The sequence below is a fragment of the Fistularia commersonii genome, chromosome 1 (assembly GCF_037954325.1).
Source record: "Fistularia commersonii isolate RoL2024-O1a breed Wild chromosome 1, RoL_Fcom_v1.0, whole genome shotgun sequence".
NCBI classification, from domain to species: domain Eukaryota; kingdom Metazoa; phylum Chordata; class Actinopteri; order Syngnathiformes; family Fistulariidae; genus Fistularia; species Fistularia commersonii.
This window is the reverse complement of record NC_141284.1, coordinates 5710806-5736085: the sequence shown is the minus strand read 5'-3', so window position 1 is coordinate 5736085 and position 25280 is coordinate 5710806. Positions and strand designations below refer to the sequence as shown.

Genomic DNA, 25280 nt, shown 5'->3' with positions numbered 1-25280 from the left:
CGAAGGAACAAAGCAGATGAACAAGGGAGGAGAACACGAAATCCGATGTTCTCCGTGAGAACTCTTTCGGAGAACCGAGCGGGAACATACTGTTCTGCATGAATTACTGGAAGCGAGTCTGTTCTTCATCTCCAGCCGGCCAGAATACTTTCATTAATTTCATGTTAAGCCTTGATTAGGCACCCGGAAGACGAATTCAAGTAACGGGATTGTAATTACACGTGGAGGCGTGGGTTATTACAAGTGTATTACATGCCTTCAATCACCCAGCAGCCTAGCCAGAAACCCTTTTTATAGAGATGGAGATCAAGATAAGTCTTGCAAGAAATATGCTGAATTCATAACACTTTTAAATGAATAAAATGAGAATTATATGTTTTTATTTTAGACAGAGTAGACCGGTTGTAGGTTCAATTCCAACTGGGTTCTCTGCAGGTTTTTCTTCCCACGCTCAAATCAGTCAGTAGGTTCACACAAGAATAAATTGTCCGTGGGAACGATCACGATTGTCCGGTGAGTGACTTTACACTCTTTCCACTTATTTTACATTTTGTCGAAAAAATTATCCAATGGGTTGTGATCGACGTGGTAATGGTTGCGCCGTCGCCATGGTGTCTTAAATCCCCCTCTACAATTCCGACCGGCATTTCTTCTCTATCGGCCCCCAAGCTGAATCCCACCCTTCCTGCTTCCCCTCCTCCTCAGCACCTCGACTCGTCTTCCTCGCCGCCGCCGCCGTCGCCCCCGAGAAAAACCAGACAGGAAGCATTTCTCACCGTTTCCTTCCTTTCCTCTGACCTTGGCGGGCCTCTTCGTCTTTGTGAGCATCCAACTCCCGGTTGCTGGGGTTATGGTTTGCAGCGTTTCCATGGAAACATCACATGGAGTAGGGAAAGGTGAGGGGGAGCGAGAATGCATTGCCGGGCTGAAAGAGGGAAAGGAGATGGGATGGGGCGGGGGCTGTCTGATGTCACCGTGCTAAAGTCCGATTGATGGAGAGTGAAAATGGATGCCAACCGCCGCCGCCGAACCTCACAGAGGAAGAATAAAAGTAAAGATCGCTGTTACTTTCCAGAACACAGCTTCCCCCTTCACAGCGTGCTTCCCCATAACCCCCCACCCCCCCAAAAAAAAAAAAAAAAAGTTCACAGCTCCCCTCTGTGACATCACAGTTCACCGGCGCGCTGTGAAGGGGCGGCCTTATCCGCCAGGCCCCTCCCTCCCTCCCGCTCCGCACGCCTTCCCACCTGTGTGACGTCGGAAACGGCGCTGTGTGAGCGCGAGGCTGTAAAAGGGCGGGGCGCCGGCGGCAGCGTGGATCAAGCCTGACGCCGCCCTGCGGGAACCCGCCGAACACTCCCCCAAGAGCTCGCCGCACTCCGGAACCACGGGGTGCTTCGCCCCACCCCGCCCCGCCCCATCTTCCGAGATGCTGCCGAAAGACTCCTCCGCGGCGGACCAGGCCCAAGCCGATGGCGCAGGTAAGAATGATTGACGGCTCGGTTGCAGGCCGAATACTCCCTCCTGATTGGAGGATTGTGCCCAAACAAAATCCTAAACCTGATAAAACAAACGAGCGGGAAGGAAATCTGAGCAGGCTGGGGGAACTTGGTGTTTGCGCAGTCAGAAACTGAGATTTAAGCAATGATCGCCGCGACGCCCTCCTGCCATTAATCCCGTCTCCCCGGGCGACGTAGGTGAAAAGCAGGCGGAGGCCTTCGAGGTGGAGGAGGCCAACACGCTGCGCGGCAACCGGGGCCACTACTGTATCGAGGGCCTCCTGGGCGAGGGGGCCTATGGGACCGTTCTCCGCTGTCAGGAGATGGTTTCCGGGAAAAGGGTGGCGCTGAAGATCCACCGGACTGAGGAGACCTCCCAGTGCGAGGTAGATTTTTCCGGTCTCACGCCGCTTTTTCATCTTATTTTAGGTGGTTTTGAATGTGCGGGTCGGTCCCCGTTTGTTAGCCTAGTGCCAAAAACACGCTAGCACAGCTGACCCGCTTCACGATTTGGTCTCATACTGGCTTTCAAAGGCTAAATCCCCCGCCGCGGGATCTCCATGTTCTCCGCAGATCCGGATGCTGGAGGCATTGAGCGCTCTGGACCCGGCCAAGAACAACATCGTGCACTTCCTGGACAGCTTCTCGCACCGCGGGCACACCTGCTTGGTGTTCGAGATGCTGGACCGCAGCTTGTGGGACCTGATGGTGGACCAGCACATGAAGTCGCTCTGTCTCTCTGAGATCCGGCCGATAGCCCACCAGGTGAACAGAGCAGTGACGGTCTGTGGCAGAGTTCGGAACCGCATCATCATAAATGTCCGTTTGCCACGCCGCAGCTGCTGACGGCGTTCGACGCCCTGATGAGCATCGGGGTCATCTACAGCGACCTGAAGCTGGACAACATCATGCTGGTCAACCACAAGGCGCAGCCTTTCAGACTGAAGCTGATCGACTTCGGCATGTCCTTCCCCACCATGGACGCCAACTTCGCCAAGGGCATGTCTATTCAGCCGCTGGGAGACAGGTGGGTGGTGGTGCACACTGGTAGTCATGAGGGTAGATCCAAAAATATACAGGCGCCAACATAGACGAGAAACTCCGTTCTCCTTGTGCTTGTTTCTGTTGAGCAGGGCGCCCGAGGTCGTGCTGGGCCTCCATGTAACCGAGGCCATAGACATGTGGGGCGTCGGGTGTATCCTGGGATGCCTCTACATCGGCAAGCACTTGTTTTCTGGCAAGAGCGAGTACCTTATGGTAAGAACCGGATGGCACGTCACATTAGCTGAAACCGATCTCATTGGCTTATCCGAGTCTTGCCCCACAGTTGAGGAGCATGGTGGACACCCTGGGCCCACCGCCCGACCATCTGCTCTCCACCGGACAGTACACCCAAAGATTCTTCAAGGAGAACGTCCTTGGGGATTTCCCAAAATGGTGGCTGAAGGTACCTCCGACACTTGTATGCAAAGAGTTTAGATGGGTCGCTTTCGGCTACAAGCGTGGTTTGTTCGGAACAAATCCCGTGACTAGATTTTCATTTTGAACCCGCAATCTTGGACGCCACTCGGACCCCTGAAAGCTTTGACGGTCGCCGAAGGTACCTCCGACTCTTATATGCAAAGAGTTTAGATGGGTTGCTTCCGGCTAAAAGTGGTTTATTCGGATCAAACCTCATGACTAGATTTTCATTTTGAACCCACAATCTTGGACGCCACCCAGACCCCCTGGAAGATTTGACAATACCCAAATGGGACATCTCTGAAGAAAAGTGTCAATTTTTAGACTTAAACAGCAGAACTTGTGGCCATTTATTGCAGCGTGACAATCCAACTTGGCTATCTGATTGGAAAATTAGCTCAAACGAACCCAGCCCCTGGATATCAAGAATGTTCTAGCTCGCCGTAAAGAGAGTCAACCCACTCGTGGCCTCTCAGCGTTTTTTTTTTTCCGTGTCACAGACCCCTGAGGAGCACGAGCTGGAGACAGGTGCGGCCCCCGGGGAATGGAAAAGGCCCATCACCTGCTTGGAGGAGCTGGTAAAGACGGGAGCAGGGGGGGAGTTGTGGGGTTCTACGGCAGAAGGGCCCCAGCTAAGGCGCCGTTTCCCATGTGAAACGCAGGTGCGTTCGGGCAAACAGGAGTGGGTCATGCTGGAGGATCGGAGGGCGTTCGTGAGTCTCCTGAAAGGCCTCCTGCACATGGACCCCCAGATGAGGGTCACCCCCGGCCGGGCCCTCCAGCACTCCTTCCTATCAATGGGCCACTTGTTGGAGCAGAGGGATGGCAGCGTGTAGTAAGTGCTCGACGCCGCCGACCAGCACTCCGGACCAGCTCGCCGCAGCCATTCGCTTCATGCGCCGTGTTTTTCTTTCAGTGTGAAAGACTGCTTTGATAAAATGCAGGTGTGCCCGTTGAGGGAGGGAGGCCCCCCCAGAGCCGACGGCACCCTGGCGCCCCCGCCTCAGGATAGAGCGGGTACCCTGTGGGCCACCCAGCGGCAGAAGGAAAAGAGGAGCCTGCTGAAGGGGCTCCGGTGGCTTCTCCAGAGGCTCCACAAGACTCTGTTTTTCAAGAGGAACAAAGTGTTCCCCGACATGCCGTCAGCCTAGGTGGCGAAGGGTGTGTGGGCTGTCGATCCCCCCCCCCCCCGACCCCCCTGCGGGGAAAGAAAAAAACCCAAGGCGCCAGACCGCATGGTGCCGGGATGACGCACAGCGAGCAGAGACGGTGGCTCGCACCTGGTAACATGTGGACTCCAGCACATTACACACACCAATTTGATTCATGTATAAAAAGACTAATTGATATATAGTTTTAAATTCTGCAGGAATTCTAGATATCTTTTTTTCCAATTTCAGCGCTTGAGAAACGTTTTCTTCATGGATTCAATTTTTTTTTTTTTTTTTTTTTTTGCTCAATTATTACCCCCTCCATTTTCATTCCCTGAGGCTCGAGCTACCGTGTGCTTCTCAGACCCAGTTTTTAACTTTATATTTCCTTTTTTTACATTACCACATTTATCCCAATTTATTAATACACCACAAGTATGTACCGTGCAGTGCTTCAGTGTGTGTGTGTGTGTGAGGGTGTGAGTGTGTGTTTGGTTCACAATTTACCAGCACGCTCGTGTTCAAGCTGTCGAGGGACTTGTTTTCTTTCTGTTTTTATACAAGGAGTCTTTTAACCTGCTGTGTAAATACTTGTAAATACAGACACTGGTTTTGCATGTAAGTATTGTATGTAATCATGTTTTTAATAATTGTACTGTGAAAAAAAAAGTAAATCTCTTCCCTAAAGTTGCTGTTCTTTTTGCTTAAAATTTGCCTGCCACCAACTCCCATGTACTCGCCGTTGTTAATTTGTAATACACAAGGAGCCAAACAAAGCCCCAGTTTTTGGTTTCATGTGTTGTTAAAATGGTTTTATTGTCATCAAGGCCTATTTTAACCTGGTTAAAATCTGTTCTAATCCTACTCATAACCTGGTCAAGACCTTGGTTTGAAACGTGATTAAAGTCTATTCAAGACTTGATCTAAATCTGAAACAAGAAATGACAGGAAACAAAGCTAACACACACACACACTCACTGATTTGTTTGTGTGTGTGTGTGTGTGTGTGTGTGTGTGTGTGTGTGTGTGTGTGTGTGTGTGTGTGTGTGTGTGTGTGTGTGTGTGTGTGTGTGTGTGACTTCATGGGCAATCAGCCCTAATACGATTATGGGGTGAGTTATAATTTGATAAATCAACCATCCAGCATGGATGACTTGAACAGGAAGTACTATCAGTGCATTGATATCTTATATATTTTTAAATTACGATGTTATAAATGAATAATGTAATCTCATTTCCTTTACTGGCTTTGGTTTTGACCCCAATCTGGGGAATATTTTCTGGTCAAGTTGCGGTAAATATCTCAAACTTCCTTTCTGCGAATCGCGCTTTTATTTTGGTGAGCGCAGCGGCACCGGAAGTCCATCGCGTCCTCAGCAACGCGATTGACGGTGGTAGTCCTACCGGAGAGGCCGGCGTGCTGGTATATATTTTTTTTTTTTTTTTTTGGGGGGGTGGGTGGGTGGGTGGGTCGGGATGTCGTACGAGCACGGCGCTGAAACGGGAGTGAGCTGAGTTGTGCGTGCGTAAGTGTGTGTGTGTGTGTGTGTGTGTGTGTGTGTGTGTGTGTGTGTGTGTGTGTGTACGGGGGCATCCGCCGCCCGCTTGACGCGGTTTACCGCTCCGCCTTCCCGCCGCCGCCGCCGCCGCCGCCGCGACGGGCCCGCGGATACAACTGGGAGGAAACCTCCAGAACTGGGACCGGAGAGGCGCGATCGGAACGGGGGAGGAAGAGGAGGAGGAAGAGGAGGAGGAAGAGGAGGGGTCGCGCAGGGCAGGGAGGCATCACCGCCCTCCATCCTCCATCCCTATCGTCAGGTATGAAAACAACCCAACAACAAAGCGCCGCCTGAGATCCGCCACATCCGGGTAACTTTCACCGCACACTTCATTTATCATCATTATTATTATTTTTTATCGATTATCATTAATCTCGATATTGTTGCTGTGGCCGCTGCGGGACGTGCACTGCGTGCGCCGGTCGTTGTTTACAGGCTGTTGAGGAGTCAGCGTGTCAAGGTGGCCTGCAGGACGTGTGTGTGTGTGTGTGTGTGTGTGTGTGTGTGTCGGGGGTGCAGATATGGAGGGAGGGTGCGTGCCGGCGTGCGTGTGTGTGTGCGAGGTTGCATCCGCACGCGCACGCGCACACACACGGCACCTGCACGGGCTTTTAACCGTCTACCGGAAGTGCGTGTCCGGTTTGAATGGACACGCAACAAAACCAAAAAAACAAAAGTGGATTTGCGTGAACCCCGAGCGGATATTCGTGCGTGTGAAACACGAATGGTCTGATCTCTAATTACAACTATTCTTTCTGTGTTATCGCACACAATCGTCTTCCTGTCGCTGACTTTCTGATATATTATCCTCGTTAAAGAAATTTTCTACCAATGTGATTTTATCCAAAAGAATTAATTCTAAATGTTCAAAGAATTTTTAAAATCGAATAATTCGGATTATTTATGACATGAGATGAGATGAGATGAGAACAACTTTATTAATCCCGAAGGAAATTGTTGTGCCAGAGTTTCAAGTAAAAACATAACAGTAATAGACAATAGTGGAAAGGAGGAAGAATAAGAAATATCATGAAATATAAATTGTCTTAGCTGTTAGCAGCTAAGACAATTTATGTGCCGATTGCCACTACAGTGGTGTTTTGGATGTAAATTATGGGATTTTTTATACTGTAACTGAAAAAATCTGTTTTATTTTTGCTGATAATTTCTTGTACTCGCTAGTTGTTGCACCGTATATTGTTTTGTATTGCTTTGTTGCTACTATAATATTACATAAATGATATTCTTCTTCCAGGTAGTTTCTTGCTGACGAAAGGGAACCTCATGTTGTCATTCTGGAAATCCTCTCACAGAAGCTACTCTTTTATCCCGGTAACACTGTTTATTCATTTATTTAATTTATATCAACTTTAGTTGATTTTAAACAAATATATGTACTTTAGATAAAATACCTCTATTTTGACCACAACGGAAAAAAACACGCCCACGAACTAAAGTCAGACTGATTGTTAGTATTTTAAAAACATGTTCAAAATGTTTTATAATCACATTTCTGCATACTTTCTTCTTCCTTGGTGTTCAGTGTCGCAAACACGCCTCGTCGCTCCGACGCCGGTTGCCATAACAACGGCCGTCCTGAGGGGACGTCGGACCCGGGAGCGCGCGCGCCACTCTCCGGTAGGGCCTCGTCACGTGGCCGCCGGTGCCTGCGTTACGCGTTGCGCGCCCGGTTTCCTTGACGACGGCGATTCACGCCGCGGATAAATGAGCAGAGGGATTCAAACCGTTACACTTCGGACATAATCGCGCCACGGCTGCACAAACACACTCACACACACACACACACACACACACACACACACATACACACACACACGCCCCCCTTGATGGGATTCATCTGTCTGCAGTCACCTAATTCTCCGGCCGGGACCCCTGGCCCCAGTGTGTGTGTGTGTGTGTGTGTGTGTGTGTGTGTGTGTGTGTGTGTGTGTGTGTGTGTGTGTGTGTGTGTGTGTGTGTGTGCTCGCACCAGGTCTTTACAAATTCGGCTCCGGGTGCCAGGTGTTCATCTGTGTCAACAGTGACCTACACCGGAAACGGCGTGACACGAAGCCGTCAGATTATCAGACAGTTGGCAAATGTAAAAAAAAATAAAAAATAAAAAAATAAAATCCAGATCCCCAAAAATCCAAATTGCTATTAATAAATCGATAAACAAGGAATCGCTTATCAGATCACAGATTTTTGAGGCGTTTCAAGTGTTTCCGGTCAGGGGTGCCCATTTCTGCACGCCGCTTCTCGCACTATCGCTAATATCTTACTTAATTTCCGGGTAATTCGTTGCGAATCGGAGTGCGCAGTGTATCTTTCACCGTGTTTCTGTTCTCAGAAATGAATGTGTGTATTCATTCCTTTGTTTCTGTGTTCTACTGTAGCACAGTGTGTATCAGTGTGTCTGTGGTGTCAGTGAGTATCTGTGTGTATAGTGTTTTATCGTGTGTGGATCAGTATGTCAGATTGGAGTCTGTGTATATTGTCAGTGTGTCTGTATCAGTGTGTTCGTGCATCAGTATGCTTGTGTGTGTGTGTGTCTGTGTATCAGTACGTCCGATTCTGTCAGTGTGTATCGGAGTGTGCATGTGTTTGGCTGTGTATCAGTATTTCAGTGTGTTTTTGTGTGCATCGGTATGTCAGATCCTGTCAGTTTGTGTGTGTGTGTGTGTCACTGCAGGGAGCCCGATTTTCTGCCAGGAGAACTAACTCAGTGTTCCTGTTGTGTTGTGATTAAAGGTCGGGGAAGCCGCCAGGTGTCAGGCAGTGTGTGTGTGTGTGTGTGTGTGTGTGTGTGTGTGTGTGCGTGCGTGCTGCTCTTCCTCCTGCCAAGGAGAAGAAGAGCTCATCGCTGCGAACCAATGAAAACAACCATGGCTCTCTGTGTCATGTGACCTCCCCTGAACTTAAATGTCCTAGGTGTGGATGAGAGTGTATAGTTGGATGTGTCCCGATGCGACCTTGCGATTGACAGGCGTCTCCACGGCGACCTGTTGAGCGGGATGAGCGGGACACAATAAATGAATGAATATTTGGCAAAATTGTCGAAGGATCTCCCCTATAATCCAGTTGTTTGTTCAGAATAAAGAGACAAATTAATATTTGCCCCTCCGGTCCATTTCTGCGCGTGTGTGTTTTTGTTATCTCGCGCGCCTTCCGTGTTTCCGCGGCTGGAGAGCCGCCTTTGTTGAGCCATCAGTAACCGTGACACAATCGGCGCCCGTCGAGATAAAACAGCGTGAGACTAATGTTCTTGCGGGAGATCATGAGGAACCCCTGGAATGAAGCCATTAAAAGATGGCCATTTTTTTCCCTTTATTTTTCTGTGGCCGCTCCGGCGGAAACCGAGTTTCTCTCTTAAAAACAGAAGCAGGAATATTTAGGTGTCCCCTCACAGCAAGGAGATTCCTGGTTCAATTCCAGCTGGGTTCTCTCCATGTTCTCCTGCCTGGGTTCTTTCCAGGTTCTCCGTTTTCACCCCACCGTCCTAAAACAGTCACTAGCTTTATATAAGAATCCACAGGTGTGAATGAGAGCGTGAATCGCTGGATGTCTCTATATGTGATTGACAGGTGACCTGTGCAGATTAAGCCCCGCCTCTCACCTCTATGACAGCAGAGATTGGTTCCAGGGATAGACAGTGGAGAATCCCATTAAAAATCATATTATTTTTGCTTTCTTCCTCAACAGTTCACGTTAACTTTTTTGTTTTTTTTTTCCTTTCAAAGTATCATCGCTCACTGTTCAGAGCTGAATTTAATTTTTCAAAAACAGCACTATAAGGCTGGAACAAGGTCGAAAAAGCCTTGAATTCGAGACCAGAATGCAGACCCGTACACACATGCACGCCGGCATGCACCCTCCCTCCGCCAGTCATATCCACACACACGCACACGCACAAGCACACACACACACACACACACACACACACACACACACTCTCACACACACACACACACACACACACAAAGAACTCCTCTCCCTTAGCTGATTTACCAGCAGAACAGAGTTGGGATTAGCACTATGATTTTAAATAACTGCTGGCTGATTAATCACGTTCATTGGGCATTTTTCAAATCATCCGAAGCGACAAAATGATGCGAAAAGCCCCCTGAAGCCTCTGATTAAGAAATGAAATAATCAAATTTATTACGCAGAGTCCAACATGATATTAAATCAACACTTGCTCGATATAATAAACAAGACCATTAGCTAATCAGAGAGGCTTATGTCATCATTACTTCGTTTATGTTAATGATAGTTGATCACACCGGACTGGGAAACAATAAGCCTTATAAAAATGAATTTAAAATATATTAAAATCTGTAAAGCATTAACAAGTATGAAAAAGAAATAAAACCGCCGACCGACTCTTGTTCGGCACTCTAACCTTCGTGGCAAGTTCTGGTCCTGTCTGGGTCCTCTCCACATCCCCTGTCTTCATCCCAAAGTCCAAAAACAGTCAGCAGGTCCATTGAGGACCCCAAACTGTCTTTAGACGTGAATGAGAGGGTGAATGGTTGGATGTCTCTCCATGATTGACAGGTGAGCTGTCCAAGCTGTCCAAGACGCCCCTCGTCCGTCTCCACGACTTCACAACACGGCTCACTTTGCCTTACAAACAATCAAACCGACATTAAGTTAAGTTTTCATGAGTTCTGTGATTCTGAGTTTAACCCCCTTCCCGCTTTACCTCTGCGTCCACAGCGGGGTGTCGGGTGCGATGGCCGTGCTGTCGGCACTCCTCCTCTCGGCGCTCCTGCTCTCCCTCCGCGCCCCTGGCGGGACGTACCCCTCCTGCCCGGCGACCTGCCGCTGCTACAGCCTGACGGTGGAGTGCGGCTCCACCGGCCTGCAGAGCGTCCCCAAACACGTCCCCCCGTCCACACAGGTACGGGAACCTTCAGAGGCGTAAAGATTATGACAATACCATCCACAATATGTACTTAGTGTAAAGTAAAAGGAGATTTGTGCAGGAAAATATTTTACAACATAGAGGCCGTGAGAGAAATCAAGATGATGTCCACGTCGGGATGAACGTCAAGGTTTGGAGAATTGGCGCGATAATCCTTCAATAGAAAGAACCAAAAGTACTGAAAACATCTTAAGATTTCAAGTCAATTACCGAGGGAATATTTTCTTCCAAGCATAATTTAGCAGAAGAACTAAGACACTTTTCTCAGTGACGATTAATTATGTCATTAAATTAATCAGCAGCTAAATCTGTCAGACTAATGGTATGAAAGTGTGAAGTTGCGCCTATTCAAGCACCTGGAATCATGCACCTGTGCATGCCACTTTGAGTAAGTATGCTTAGTTACCGCCCACCGCTTGCCCTCTCTCCGTCCAGACCGTGTTCCTGCAGGACAACGCCATCGCTCAGATCCGCCAGCAGGATCTCCCTCTGCTGAAGCACCTGCACTACCTTTACCTGCAGGTAGGACACACACACACACACACACACACACACACACACAGAAGGAGGAGGCTGAAATAAAAAACTACATCTCTATGACTTGAAGCAGCGTCTCACCCTCTGATGTCCGCCTCCAGAACAACACCATCTCGGCCGTGGAGCCCGGCTCCTTCCAGAACCAGGGCCAGCTGCTGGAACTGGCCCTGAACGGCAATCGGATCCATCTGGTCAGCGCAGATATGTTTCAAGGACTGGAACATCTGCGTATTCTCTACCTAGCGGGAAATGACATCACGCGGCTGCTGGACTACACCTTCCGTGGCTTACAGGTAAATTCACCGGCAGTTCTCTGCGCTGCACATCGTGATTCTGATTTATTTAAGAATCTATACCTGATGTCTGCAGCGCCTGCAGGAGCTCCATCTGCAGCACAACAGCATTGAGGTGTTAGCAGACCAGGCGCTGGTGGGTTTGACCTCTCTGGCTCTGCTGGACCTGAGCAGGAATAACCTTCACACCATCGGCCCCGCTTCTCTGCGACCTCTGGTCAGCCTGCAGGTGCTGCGTATCACAGGTGAGAATGCCAGATCCTGTGTTCTTTCCCCATTTCTGTGCGAAGATAACACGCCCTGACAGCCAGTGGGAAGACGTGTGTTCGGATTTGCGTGTAGCTCAGTGTGTGTGCACGCAACTCAGCCACGTATTAGCTCTGACATAGGAAGAGAAAGCTGTCAATCACCAAAAAAAAAAAAAAAAAAAGGTTTTCCCCGTCATAGACTTACACTGCAAAATCGAAAAGAATGAGTTTATTTTCAAGTCTCTTCCTGAAACCATAGTGTAAATACTCTGATTTCACTTTTTTATCTTAAAATCAAGGGGTGTCATAATATTGAATTATCTTATGGCCTTTGTTAGTGCTAAAGGGCCCTGTAGGGGTTACTGGTAGAATTCTATCGGGATCTAGGTCAAAGGGCCTGGAGTGTCGGTGTCCGATGCCCGAACACAGGCGTCGGAGGCTTTTTTTTCGTATCATAACACTCAACAGCCGCGGGAAGCTCTGCCTCTTTGATTGCACGGCCTCCTGTGATTCATCCTCCAGGTATCTGTTTGCCAAACTTGTCCTGCTGATGTTTTGGTCAGTTATTTCCCTCGGGTGCCCTGCCAAAAAAAAAAAAAAAAGTTCCAGCGGGGTTGTTCTCTACTCACTGCAGTCCTGATTAAAGATCAACACCGATAACCCAATCTGAGGCTCAGCGCTCCTGCCCTTCACGCTGTTACTGCAGTTTAGCTGGGCTGCAGTTCTCGTATTCTTTTCAAAAAGCAATAAAGTTACCAGCCTCAGCAGCCTCGGGTTTGAGGATACCTTGGCTGATAGCAGTGAGGGACACATGTTTTTGTGTCTGTTTCTAGCTCGAGGGCCATTTTATTCTATCAAATCAAAATATTGTTGACACTGAATACGCCCTGTATTGAAGTACAACAGCCATCAAACAACACTTTATGTTACAAAAAATATGGGTGCTCGTAAAGATGTGTATCTTCAGTTGTGTTTTCACATTCAATGAGATCACACAGACACTCATAAACTACGTGGATGCTGTGTATATATTTCCTTATACAGTGGTGCATCAACTCGTGAATTTTCAGAGATATGAGCTGTCGCTCTGTAAATTTTTTATTTTACGATACGAGCCGAGATCTGGGTTACGAGGAAGTGGGATGAGCGTATGACATGACCAACAACCACTAGGTAGCCTCGGGAAAATCATCAAAAGATATCAGCACGGTGTGTTGTTGAGTTGTCCATGAAGAGATAGAGAACCTGTTGAGCATCTTTTGTGAGAGGGCATGTAACATTTACGGGGGCTTTGGTGCAACAGACGGGGAGGAATGTCAACGGACAGGGTACCGGAAGAGTCATTCAAAGCCGGTCAGGGACGGTTTGATCATTTCAAAAGGAGGAAATTCACTTTGTTACATCAAGTTTGTGATAAAGTGTAGCATAGTGTACCTGTTAATTTAGAAATACATTGTAGCATCGTGTCACGTATAAGCACACTAGTGTGCCGTGAGAGATCGTCAGGTGTGCCTCTGGGAAATTATCAGGGCGCACTGGATTTTAAAGACATCTGTCCCTAAAAAATGGAAAGCCACTTGCTAGCAATACAGCGAAAGCTATCTTTCATTTGGATTCACTTTCACCAGGGATGCACCGACTCCGCTGTGCTTGGTGTGTATCGAGAAGCTATCCAATAGCGCCACGGTGCCACGCAAGCTTAAACGCCAGCTCCACACGAAACACCCTTCTGTTCAAAACAAGCCGATGGACTATTTTTGTACGCTTACGTGCAAACAATGAGGAAAGGGCAATCTTTTGTAGAAAAACCACAAAGGTAAACGCGAGAGCCCTCAAAGATAGCTACCTCGTTGCTGAGCTCGTAGCTAAATCAAAAAAGTCCAACACTGTGACAGAAACTTTAATATTGCCAGCTTGTAAAGCTTGAGCAAGAGCTTCGCGTGTGTCTTTCTACCATCTACCATTTTGTACTTAAGACCTTAAAACACTTTGTAGCCTTGACTTTGACACTTTATCGTTTTATTTGTATCTCTTAATCTCCCCCCCTTTTTTTTTACTGTTTATACAATTTCCTACTATTATTTATTATTGTTATGTTTTACTTGAAACCCTGGCACAACAATTTCCTTCGGGATAAATAAAGTTGTTCTTTTTTTTATTCTTATTCTTATTCTTACTGCCAGGATATCCATTTTGTGTTCATCTAAACAGCCCCAGGTTTCACACTAAGCGAGTATAAATACATTAAAAAACAATATTATTAACTATATGTATTATATATACTGTGTTAGTGCCATTTTGTGTCATTTTGGTTGGTGGTTTGCTGCAGGATTTTGTAAATGTAAAAAATGCACCGCGTCTCAAAAAAGGGTTGAAAATCACTGAGTTAGGTGATAGAGCTTGATTAATATCGTCTCAATTCATTTTAATGGGGAAATTTAATTTGATATATGACGAGCAAATTGAGTTACGAGCTCGATCACAGAAGGAATTAAACTCATAATTCAAGGTATTTATGGATAAAGGTGAGGCCCTCCTTTTGCCCAGCAACAGCTGGGATAGGCACCAGCACTCCTGTCACCCCGACTACAGGATATAGATAATAAATTAATGTATTATTTATAATGTAGCTTAAAAAAAACTGCTTTCAACTTACCGCATCTGACAGCACTACATAATTGTACATGACTATAATAAACAACACCAACATGTCAAACAAAACAAGTATTTGACAAACATATGCACAAATATGTCACCTCTTTCTGCTAATATGAATTTAAGTTTGTTTTTTTTACAAGAAGAAACACCACTTTGAAGACTGTTAGCTAACACCACAGCTTCCTTTCCAGCTAACTGTTATTAGCAATGAAAGCGACGCCAGCTAGCTTAATAAAATTCTACACAACTGAGAAAAACACTTGACTTTGGCCACTTTTACACACGTATGACAAACCAGAGGACTGTTTAACAACTAAGCAGTGCACACACTTCGCATTCACCGTTTCACGGTGCGTGTTATATACCTGTGGAGCGGTGAGGAACACACAGTTATGTTAGCTTGCCTCTCGCGCCGCACCATATTTGTTGTGCCATAATTCAACCGGTGCAGGTTTGAGCGCAACTTAGCTAGTGATATGATTATTATAATTATAATTATAATTATAATTATTATTATTATTATTATTATTATTATTATTAATAATAATAATAATGATAATAATAATCATATTCTCATTTCTTTTATAGAGACTTTTGTTCACTTGCTTTGATTTGACTGGTTTCAAAGAGAGCGCCAGAAAAGCCTCATTAAATTAATAGATAATAAATAAATATTTGAACTGTCTGTCAATTGTGTGATAAATAAGCACGCAAGCTATTTAAATTGACGTTTTCATTCTAATTGTAAACATGGAAACAAAAATGAGTGATGGCCTGATAGTGTCACGGCCATGGATAAACATGCCTGTTATTTTGGATACAATACAGAGCTATTGGACGGATGTTTTGTTATGTTTGTGAGGTTTCAGCTTTTTTGTTTTGTTTAGTTTTGCTATGCTTTGTTTTTAAAGTTAGTTTCATGCTTTGAGTGTATCTTGCATGAGAGAGCTCCTGCGTATTCTGAGTCAAACCCTCCATTTTGCCATTTGCTACAGCATGCTGCATTCATATTCATATATATTTAAAATACATTTAATTTTTATTTCAAAATTTCAACACTTCCGCTCTACACTATCAAACAAGCAGCTTTTGCTATCTGGGTGAAAATTAGCAATTTTATACCGGCACTTCCTGGTTGTCTGTAGACCTTTGGTGCTGTGTGGCAGGAGAAGTGTTTCATCTTTTCTTCCAAAACAACTGAGGGGCTTCTGAAAGAAGTTAAACTAGAACAACAAAAACTACTCAAAGTTGCACATCCGAAAGCCCGGATGTGTGAAGCACATGATTTTAGCTGGTAGATTCTCTATTTTTCTCAGTCGGGCGTGTGTCATTTGCTTCCTCCAGACAACCCCTGGCGCTGCGACTGCGCCCTCCACTGGCTTCGGAGCTGGATCGACGAGGCGGGCCAGCGGTTGCTCAGCTCGGCCGAGCGCCGGCTGGTCTGCGTGGAGCCGCCCCGCCTGTCCCACCTCAGCCTGGTGGAAGTCCCTCTCAACAGCCTGGTGTGCATCCCGCCGTTGGTGCAGCTGGAGCCCCGGAGGCTGGCTGTGCGTCTAGGAGAGAGCCTGCGGGTGTCCTGCCACGCCTCGGGCTACCCAAGGCCGCAGGTAGCTAACCTCACCTGGATACTTTTCACAGACCACAAACTTCACACGGTTTGAACGTCAATATCGTTTTCGAGTTTTTGGTGTCCGCCGAATCCCCTCAAACTGCTAATATTTCAGTTGATTCTTAATCATCCTCCCCAGCTTTTAAAACTGATAATCTTGATCCAGCATCACTCTCCTAAACTCTCCTGAATAGGATTTAGGAGATTTTAGTTGTTGTTCATTAGTTTAATTCTTGATTTTTTGTTTGCTTTTTTGTTGTCTAATGATGGATTCTCCCCTCGTATTAAATTAATTCTGTGAGTGAACAAAAATCCTAATAATTGTTTGGATGAAAACCCTAAGGAATGTGATTAAGAACTCTAGGGGACACATTTATAATCCTTGTCAACACCAGCTGCACCCATCCTCTTCTCTACAGTAAATGCAGATATTTCGGTTAAGCAATTACCAGTGACTGCAAAGGAGATAGATGGAGCTCCATGTATACAGGACCGTCTCAGAAAATTAGAATATTGTGATAAAGTTCTTTATCTTCTGTAATGCAATTACAAAAACGAAAATGTCATACATTCTGGATTCATTACAAATCAACTGAAATATTGCAAGCCTTTTATCATTTTAATATTGCTGATTATGGCTTACATCTTAAGAAAACTCAAAAATCCTATCTCAAAATATTAGAATATCATGAAAAAGTCATTTTTGTTTTTTTAATTGCATTACAGAAGATAAAGAATTTTATCACAATATTCTAATTTTCTGTGACAATCCTGTAACTTCTTTTGGCCAGCAGTGAGTGACTACAACTACAAAAAGACCTCACAAGTCGCAATGTCGCATTCAAACAGAAGTTAACAGGATTGATATATGACGGCAGTGGGTTTTAACAGCACAGCTGGACAGCGGCGTTGGAAGCTTCAAAAACTACATGTCTGGTGACGGGGATATCCCTTCCTTGTTTTAATCCAGTAGACCAACGGTTCCCTTTTCGTGGTCTCAGGATGATCTATCGCCACTACAGCCCAGCGATTGTCGCAGCCCCACGATATTGTTTGGATGTTTTGGTTCCATGCGACAAAGTGCAGCGTGAAAAAACAAAACAAAACAAAGGAGAGTCCGACAGCATCGTCCCTTCTCAATTCGAACTAATTCTCCCTGACTATTAGGCGTGAAAATGACCTGAGCACTTCTAGACTGCCCGAAAATATGGACGAAATGATGGATTTCTTCTGTTGAACCATTGCAGTGCTATAAAAATACCAAATTTGGCAGCAGGGCGGTGAGAAGTCTTTGAATCCGGCAATTGACTGCGTTCTCTCTGTGCGGTTTTGTCACGTTCTACTGGGTTCTCCCCAGGTTCTCCTTCTCCCGCTATTTGAGGTCCAGGTCAAACATTGCCTGTCACCCTATCGACAGCTTGGATTAGCTTTAAGCAATGAATGAATGACTACTATGTCACATCTGCTACTATGGCAACCTGTGACTGTCTTTCAAACCTGGGCCTGACGCCTTTTGCTTGCAGAAGGAGCAACAGCGAGGCAGGAAAATGTCAAACCCTGCAGTCAAAGAAGGGTCAAGTCTGCATCCTTCCCCGCTCATTTCGGAGCGAACGGCAAAATTCAGGAAGTCATTAGTCTGCGGGTGGGAATCCGGCCTCCCTCCAGCAGCTGCCGTCATTCAGGATCATTTATATTTCTTTTTGCCGCAGTTACGCGACTGTAATGCCGAAGGCCAGCTTCAAATCAGGACCCCAAGGCATCGTCTGGAGACAGACGCTGCCGTTTGAAGGTCGTTTAGGCCGTCAGAAGCTGTTAATGGGATTCCAGCTGGCATGTGGGCGGGACCAAGTCAAGTCTGCGGCGCGGGCGGAAGGACAAGCAGGGTCCTGCTGAGCACTTATGGTGGCTTCGCAGAGATGTGTGGGAGCACGGCTCCGGCTAGCATGGCTCTGGCGCCATCTGTGTGTGAGTGAGTGTGTGAATGGGTGAATGCTATCTTGTGTAAAGCACTTTGCAACCGCAAAGTGATTAAAAGCGTTATACAGCCTCAGTTTATGACAACCTATGGAGTTTCATGGTAATGTTGCCATCTCCTATACGGTAAATTTATCATGAAAGTCTTGATCTGTCATTCGGATGTATGTCGTTAATGACAGCAGAGTAAATTTCATGTGGGAACGAGTGAGCGAGCGGATCGGACGAGTAAGTTGTCACGCGAAAGAAGGCCTTGTTTACATTTGTGGGTTGCAAGCCATATTGGATTGTGCCACATTCACTTTCTTTAGTTTGTGTTTTTTCTTTTTTTTTTAACTTTTTGATTCAGACTCTTCTGATGGCGGTGCATCGTTGAGAATGAAAGACATTTTAATGGAATTAAAATTTGGTATAACATAACGCTCGGTTGAGGGCGAAACACCGATCGGTTGCTCGGTTGCTCGGCCTAAGTCGCACGACTGTCTCGCCGATCATCGACAATAAATTAAAAAAAAAAGCGTACAGTCCTGTATTTGAGCTCTGACTTACGGCTAACTATCGCGTTACGTTGCGCTGCAGGAACAGAAATTCCATCGTAATTCGAGGATCGGCTGTATGAGTGGAGAGCATGATGCAAAAATTGATCCATCGACTGTCTCTGAAAGGTTTCAAGAAAAAACACGCCTGATTGTAATGAAAATCTAAACTATCAATAAATTAAATTTTTTCAGAATCCATGTTGATTAACATATTCAAACTGTAACAACAGCCGTGACTGCTAGCAATGCTCTACAGAAACATGACCTCCGTGCCCTGCAGGTGACCTGGAGGAAGGCATCCCAAGGGAAGGTGGTGCTGTCGCCCCGAGGCCTGGTCCAAGAAGTGGGTACCGCAGGCGGCGGAGGGACGGGGGAAGCAGAGCAGCCATCGGAGGAAGGAAGAGTTAGCCTACACAAGAGCGACGGCGAGCGTTTCGACCCGGACACCGGCAGCGGCATGCTCTTCCTCAGCAACGTCACCGTGGCTCACGCGGGCTTCTATGAGTGCGAAGCGTGGAACGCAGGAGGCGTGGCCAGGGTCACCTTCCAGCTCGCCATCAACTCCTCCACTTCCTCGTCCTCGTCATCCTCCTCCATCTGGGCCTCCTGGTCCCAGGCGTCTGCGCCGTACTCGCCCGTCTGGCCCCGGCTGAGGAGTCCCGGCCCAGTCTTCGGATCCGACGTGAGCCGGGAGCCGCTGTACGCCCTCGGCAGCATGGCCTTCAGCGCCCTGGGCGCCGCCACGCAGACGGCCATCGCTGTGGGCATCTCCCTGCTGGCACTGACCGCGCTGTTGCTCGTCGCCATGATCTACAGCCGCCACCACCAGCGGGACAAGGAGGCGGAAGGAGCTGAAAAGGTGCGTGTGATAAGCTTCTACTTGGTTATATTTATAAGATAGCAACTTCCTTCGCATCCCTGAAGCCTCCAGTAATTTAGTTACCAGAGAATTCCATCTTTGCTGTGATAACGTGTCGCGGTGCATATCACAAGCCCCACCTCCTATGTTGCACCACGCCATCAAGAAGAAATATGCTGCTTTATGTGAAAAGTCAATTCAAGAGAGTTGCCCTTCGGCGTGTTTTGATATTCTAGGAGTTGTATTTGAAGTAGAGGTTCCTGTTATGCTGCATGAATACAAACAGTAAATCCGGACAACTTCACACAGTTATGTGTTTGTGGGCAAAGGAGCAGCAAGGCTCCAGCTGTTACTGGGGTAAGAGGCGGAGATTAACCCAAAAAGGTCACCGTTCAATCATAGGTCACTCGCAGTGACCACATATCGAGACATCCAACCATTCACTCCGTCGTTCTCCGATTAACCATCTTCATGTTTTTTGATCGTGGAGGGAATGAATGGCCTCCACTTGGAATTGAACCAAGGACCTTCTTCTCGTTTGCCGGAAGCGCTCACCCCCAGAGTGCCACCCGAAAAATGAAATGATGATGGTAATTTGCAAACATGTTTTTTAAAATGCCAGGAAAATGACCGCAAACCCCAAGAAATTACAGGGAACATTCCCTGGAAAGAGATTTTGGCTCACCTTTTGGCAAGACCTACAAATATCACCTCAAACCAGTCCTCAAATAGCGAGGCGGTGTGATGCCAAGGGGAGCGCCTGCAACCCCGGGAACATTGTTTTTGTTTTTTGTTTTTTGCCATACTAGAATAAAGTGTTATTGCACATCCACTACAGTAGTTGGCAGTGGCGCTCTCATTGTCAGAGTGTGCAGGGAGTATGTTTTTTTTTTTTTTTGCACCGAGCAGGCGATATGAAGTGCGGTAAACAAACCCTCAAGAGACAACGTGAAAAAATGTTTAACAGAGATGAAAAGAAAAGCGGAGAGAGACGAAGATAATGAGACAAAAGAAAGTCACCCGAAAGCTAAGACGAGGTAATATGACGAAGCGTATGTAGCGCTTGGCTAGGAAAGACCTAAAAACGATGTTAATAAAGTTATTCTTTGTTGTAAGTTGAACTACATTTCTTTCTTTTTTTGTTTTCTTTAATGTAGATAAGGAAATCATTTTATGCAGATGTGTTCTCACAACAATTTTATAGACAAATGATATTATTTATAGTCGCGGCGGAGAGTGGGGAGGGGGGGCGGGAATCGCTTTCTTCTTGCTAGGGGGGGCGTCAAAAAAAATAACTGAGAAGCAACTGCCTTAAACAATGAAAGCTTCGTCGTTTCCCCGATGCCTGCTGTAGTTTTCCTTCTTGGCCACTAGCAGGCGCAAGTGGTTCTCTAAGTCAAAGTCGGTGGGAGGTTGTGTTTTAGAGAGCGCCAAGGGTCTTCTTTTTCTTCTTCTTCTTCTTGTTCTTCCTTCAGGGGTCGCCACAACCAATCCACCTTCTCCATCTTACTCTATTCTCTGTATCCCGCTCTCTCACACAAACTACCTTCATATCCTCTATCACTACGTCCTCCAAGGGTACCGTCCACATATGAAAGCACAGGCCGGCATTAATAAATGAATTACGAATGGAATAGATGTTAAAATGAAATAAATGTGCCCTTTAATTCACCAGAGCTCAGCATAGACCCCACCTGAAAGTGCTGATTTCTCCGCAGGAGGAGAGCATCCTCTACGTCAACGACTACTCAGACGGCCCGACCACGTTCGCCCAGCTGGAGGAGTACCGTGACGAACGAGGCCACGAAATGTACGTCCTCAACAGGGCCAAGCCCGTGCTGCCCCCGGCCCCGCCCGCCGCCGTCTCCACCACCAATCTCAGCTGCTCGGCGCCGTCTGATGGCGCCAGTCACAGCCTGTCCTCCGGGGCGGGCCAGAGCGTGACCCCGACGCTGGCGCCCAACAAACAGCAGCAGCAGCAGGAGGGGGACGTACGGACCATGAGGAGAATGGCCGGGGAGGGCGGGGAGGCGGAGCCGGTGATCACGTCGGAGGCCGAAGGCATGTTCCTCAACCACACGGGCCTTTTCATGGACTCTCAGATTGCCTACGAGATTCACTGCTGAGGGGAGGAGGGTCACGGACCCGGTGCCGAACTGGTGGTTACGAGCGAAGCGGATCGACCGTTGCGGCCTCCACTTTCCACAGCACCGACTCGCTGCGAGGAGAAGTTTTGGCGCACCTCGGCGAGTCGGTGACTCGCCAAGAAGCAACATCACCGTCGGCGGACACCATCTGAGCCGAGTTTTGCGCAGTTGAACCGTCCCGTACTTGAACGTGAGTCGGCTTTCGCCAGAACCACTGTCCGTACTGTAGAAAGACTTACTTTGGAGTCTCTGACCTCTAGAGGTGCAACGGAGCAGCTTTATTTCCCCCCTCGATGACTATGGGTCCCGGTCTCGTTTGTTTTGTGCATGTTCTTCCTGACATCGGTGTATTGTAGCCGACGGCATGGCGCCGCTGCAAGTTTCCAAAATTGGGGAAAAGCAAAACCTGTTTAACACCCCCGGTAGATCTCCAAGAGGCACGCGATGCAGTTGAGTGAGTAAAGTCAAGATCTTACTATCCGCACGTGTAACAGAGCTATCAATTATGGGAATTGCTTGTTTACGAGAATAGAGGAGCTCCGTTTGATGCGTAGGTAATACCTGAATGTAGAGGTCTTCGTGGGTCCACCTAGAAACACCAGACAATGTACTTCGCGGGACCGAGCAGGACCCAGAGCTGCATCCACGCTGGACCAGGAAGCAAAATGACAGCGTTACAAACACGTCAACATTCAAGTTCATGTGTTGAAATTTTGTGTGCTAATTGTTGCCACAACATCATTTTAATCCCTGCTGGTTAAAGGTGGACAAATCCATCCCGGTGTTTGGTAACCATCTTGCTAACTTGTAAGCTAATGTGCCTGGTCCAACCTCTGCTTCAGTGATGGGTGTCAAGAACCACCTGTTCAGAGTGTTCTCTTTTTTTTTTTTCGTATTCGATAAGCTGGCTGCTCATCCGTCACCACTTCTGCGAGCATGAGCATTGCATATTTATATCTGTACACCGAGATGTGTCTCACAAGGTCCCTTCCTTATTGTCCACCAAGGATCCGATAAAACTAACAGACCCCGGATCGGGTATAGGTGGACCTCCGAAGACCTCTACTAGCCTCTACTGGATCTGGGGAGACAAAAAAAAAAAAACGCTGTATCTCACATCGGACCCAAAAAGCAGCGCTTGAACCCATCGCCGAGTCTTCAGGTTGAGGGTCGGGATGTAACCCCGGACCGGTTTGGGGCGACGTTCCACGTCAGTCCTTGTGAGTGTTCGCCAACCACCTCAATAGGACGCTTGTTTTGTTTGGATCTGTTAGAGATTTCATTGGGCTTTTACTCACAGAGATGATGTAAGGGACAAACAGAAGTACCACGGTGTAGTTTATCGTGTAATGAGGACACAATTTCAGGCGTTTACATGACCGCACAATGGACACACTGACAGTACATTGTCCTACAGGTCCTGGGTGTAAATAATACTTTACTTTATTTTAAAGGGAGTACTCTCTTTTATTTACTTTTTACCATTTTGCACATTGAGAGATAATCACTCGACACGGCAAGAATCCTGTTTCTTGATGGCGTCTGAGATGCATCGTTGGGAGGTACCGGCGCCATGGAAACAAGGATACTGTGTTTGGTCGGTCACTTCTTGTCTCTGATGAAATAAGGCTCAACATCTGAATCGAATCTCCAATTAAAACCCTGAAACCACAATAGCATGGAAGCTAATTCGTAGCAAGCACAAGTTTTTTCCCAACGGGACAAAAAACAAGCACATGAATTAGCGTGGATTTTGCGGAGTGGGGTAAACACAGCTGCTTGGACTCTCTAGCAGGGAAACGATGCTTTGAAGGACCCCAATATTAGCAGGTTTCCACCCATAGATAACAGAAAATTAGCTTCCTGTTAAAAACCCTTTATCATCATGGCCAGAAAAGACACAACCGTACGACGAACAGCGACCTGGCGAACAAATGGGCGGTGTTTTATGGCAGGATGCTGCCCGGTAGCTGCTAGCATAGCCGCTATCACTATCACTAGCTGTTAGCATTAGTATCAACGTTTTGGCCTGAGCAGCACTGTATCATTGACTTTAGCCTTGTAGATGTTTTCTGCCTGTTTTTTGTTGTTGTTGTCGTTGTTGCTGTTGTTTGTGTGCACGCATACGAGCGCTCTCCCGTCCTTGCTAACAGGAAACCGTATTTCTTTTTCAGACGTGCAAAAGTAAACATTTTTAAATAATTTGCCGCTGGCCTGGTGTGTGTTTTCATCCCTGCATTCCCTTTGCTGCTCTTTTGTGATTGGTGAGAAATGGCCTCCCCTTCCCCACGCTTGGCTCTGATTAGCTAGCATAGCTAACTATTAATTTTCAAAGGTCGGGACGCAGGCAACATTTGCCCCTTTAGCACCTCCCCTGTGCTACATGTTACCCCCTCTTCTGCACTTTGTCCTGATAGGCTCTTGCTTGTTGCTGTTGACAAAGGTGTCAGGCAGGTGAAGTGGATACCTGGACGCAGGGGAGGATGGGGCCACAGGGGCCTTCAGGGGTCGGGGGTAACTGTAAAACCTCCCCGTACCCCCCCAAAGCATACAAGCTGAATTTCCCAGTCATGGACCGTGTTGGATGTCTCTCTCGGCTAGACTGCAGTGCAACGCCCTCTAGGGATCACCTGTGTACTAATGCATGTCAAGTGATGAGAAATCATGAAAAAAAAAAAAAAATGGGGTAGAAATAAACAACTAATGGTTCGAACAGGAAGTGACTGTCTCTTATTCTTTCAAACTTGACTTCTACTTCCTGTCTGAGACCCTGACCCACTGTCGGGTTCTCGACTACTTCTTTTTCTGTATTCAATCATGGCTCCTGTCTGGGCCCCTTTTCTGTCGGACGATTTTTAATCCGCTATATTTTACATGTGTATGTATTTTCTGCTGTGGCCCTGGTCACTGCCCCTGGTGCCCGACAGGTCATTCATTCATTCTTGTATCCAGGGGTTCACCCAGGACACATCACTTGACAACGATTCACTCTCTCATTCATATGTCATATAGAGATATACAACTATTAACTCACTTTTCTATGTTCTATAGAGGTATACCGCCATTCTTTCATTCATAAGCAAAAGTGATTGAAGAATAAGGAGAGCGGGGAGGTTCAAGCAGAGGCGGAAGAAGCAGGAAGCTGCGTGAGCCCAGTTAATAAGGGCCCCTACCGCTTCACCAAATCACATCTTGGAAAAGTAAGGTCTGGGATTCTAACAAGCACCAAAGTGCCAAAGTCTAATAAGTGACGATGCCCTAGAGGGAAGTCATGGGCTTACTAACATCGACCCACAACATCCATCAACGCTGTGTCCATCCTCGAGAAACGTTTAAAATGCAGTCAAGCATGCAAGATCATTTTCTGCTACAGATTCAAAGAGGGCATTCAAGGCCAAGAAATCGAAGAGCACGGTGATCCGAAAGGGTAAAACAAACTGGCCACGCGTTCAAGGCGAAGTGATCACTAACATCTAGGTAAACCCAACTGAATTCCTTGATGATTCCCCGTCAGATAAGAACAGCATCTCCAACACTGGAAACCAAGTTGAAGATTGGTTGAAGAAGACTGACAAGTCCGGCCTGAGACTCATGCGGCTTCCCACTGTGCATGAAGTCCCCCTGTCGGAATGGCGAGGAAGTTCAACAAGTACCTTCGTAGATGACCGGGAATACGCCAGAGCTTTATAACCTTGGGGCTCTACATAAGGTCGGACCAGCGTCTGCCTCCCCCGTCATTAGTGGCGGAAGAGTTCAAGTCGGCAAGTGCAGACTGACCCTGACATATAGGGACTCTCAAGACCATTATTGTAAACCCTT

The 25280-nt window shown here is 47.1% G+C and overlaps 2 protein-coding genes across 4 annotated transcripts; both read left to right on the top strand.

Annotated features, from left to right (window-relative positions):
- Positions 1-1775: 1775 nt before the first annotated feature.
- On the top strand, positions 1776-4765 carry LOC147237248 (homeodomain-interacting protein kinase 1-like). Its single transcript, XM_086146036.1, has 8 exons — positions 1776-1885; positions 2073-2264; positions 2339-2526; positions 2633-2756; positions 2827-2946; positions 3461-3538; positions 3623-3795; positions 3877-4765. Exons 1-8 carry the CDS (start codon positions 1823-1825, stop codon positions 4109-4111), a joined length of 1173 nt encoding a protein of 390 aa, XP_086002162.1. The 5' UTR covers positions 1776-1822; the 3' UTR covers positions 4112-4765.
- Positions 4766-5654: 889 nt separating this feature from the next.
- Positions 5655-24174, top strand: LOC147237247 (leucine-rich repeat-containing protein 24-like). Of its 3 annotated transcripts, none has more exons than XM_086145845.1 (10): positions 5655-5929; positions 6926-7002; positions 7214-7308; positions 10390-10573; positions 11033-11119; positions 11236-11427; positions 11504-11672; positions 15678-15940; positions 18736-19314; positions 21033-24174. In XM_086145845.1, exons 4-10 carry the CDS (start codon positions 10406-10408, stop codon positions 21438-21440), a joined length of 1866 nt encoding a protein of 621 aa, XP_086001971.1. In that variant the 5' UTR covers positions 5655-5929; positions 6926-7002; positions 7214-7308; positions 10390-10405; the 3' UTR covers positions 21441-24174. The 3 variants fall into 3 exon arrangements, with proteins under 3 accessions (XP_086001971.1, XP_086001989.1, XP_086001980.1); XM_086145863.1 differs by having other exon boundaries at positions 5655-5980; positions 6930-7002; XM_086145854.1 differs by having other exon boundaries at positions 5655-5980.
- Positions 24175-25280: the final 1106 nt, after the last annotated feature.

Coding starts and splice junctions, on each gene's coding strand:
- LOC147237247 (XM_086145845.1), top strand. CDS start 10,406: ATGGCCGTGCTGTCGGCACTCCTCCTCTCGGCGCTCCTGCTCTCCCTC. Junction 11,120..11,235: donor TGCACTACCTTTACCTGCAG/GTAGGACACACA, acceptor GTCCGCCTCCAG/AACAACACCATCTCGGCCGT. Junction 15,941..18,735: donor CGGGCTACCCAAGGCCGCAG/GTAGCTAACCTC, acceptor CGTGCCCTGCAG/GTGACCTGGAGGAAGGCATC.
- LOC147237248 (XM_086146036.1), top strand. CDS start 1,823: ATGGTTTCCGGGAAAAGGGTGGCGCTGAAGATCCACCGGACTGAGGAG. Junction 2,527..2,632: donor ATTCAGCCGCTGGGAGACAG/GTGGGTGGTGGT, acceptor TCTGTTGAGCAG/GGCGCCCGAGGTCGTGCTGG. Junction 2,757..2,826: donor GCAAGAGCGAGTACCTTATG/GTAAGAACCGGA, acceptor CTTGCCCCACAG/TTGAGGAGCATGGTGGACAC.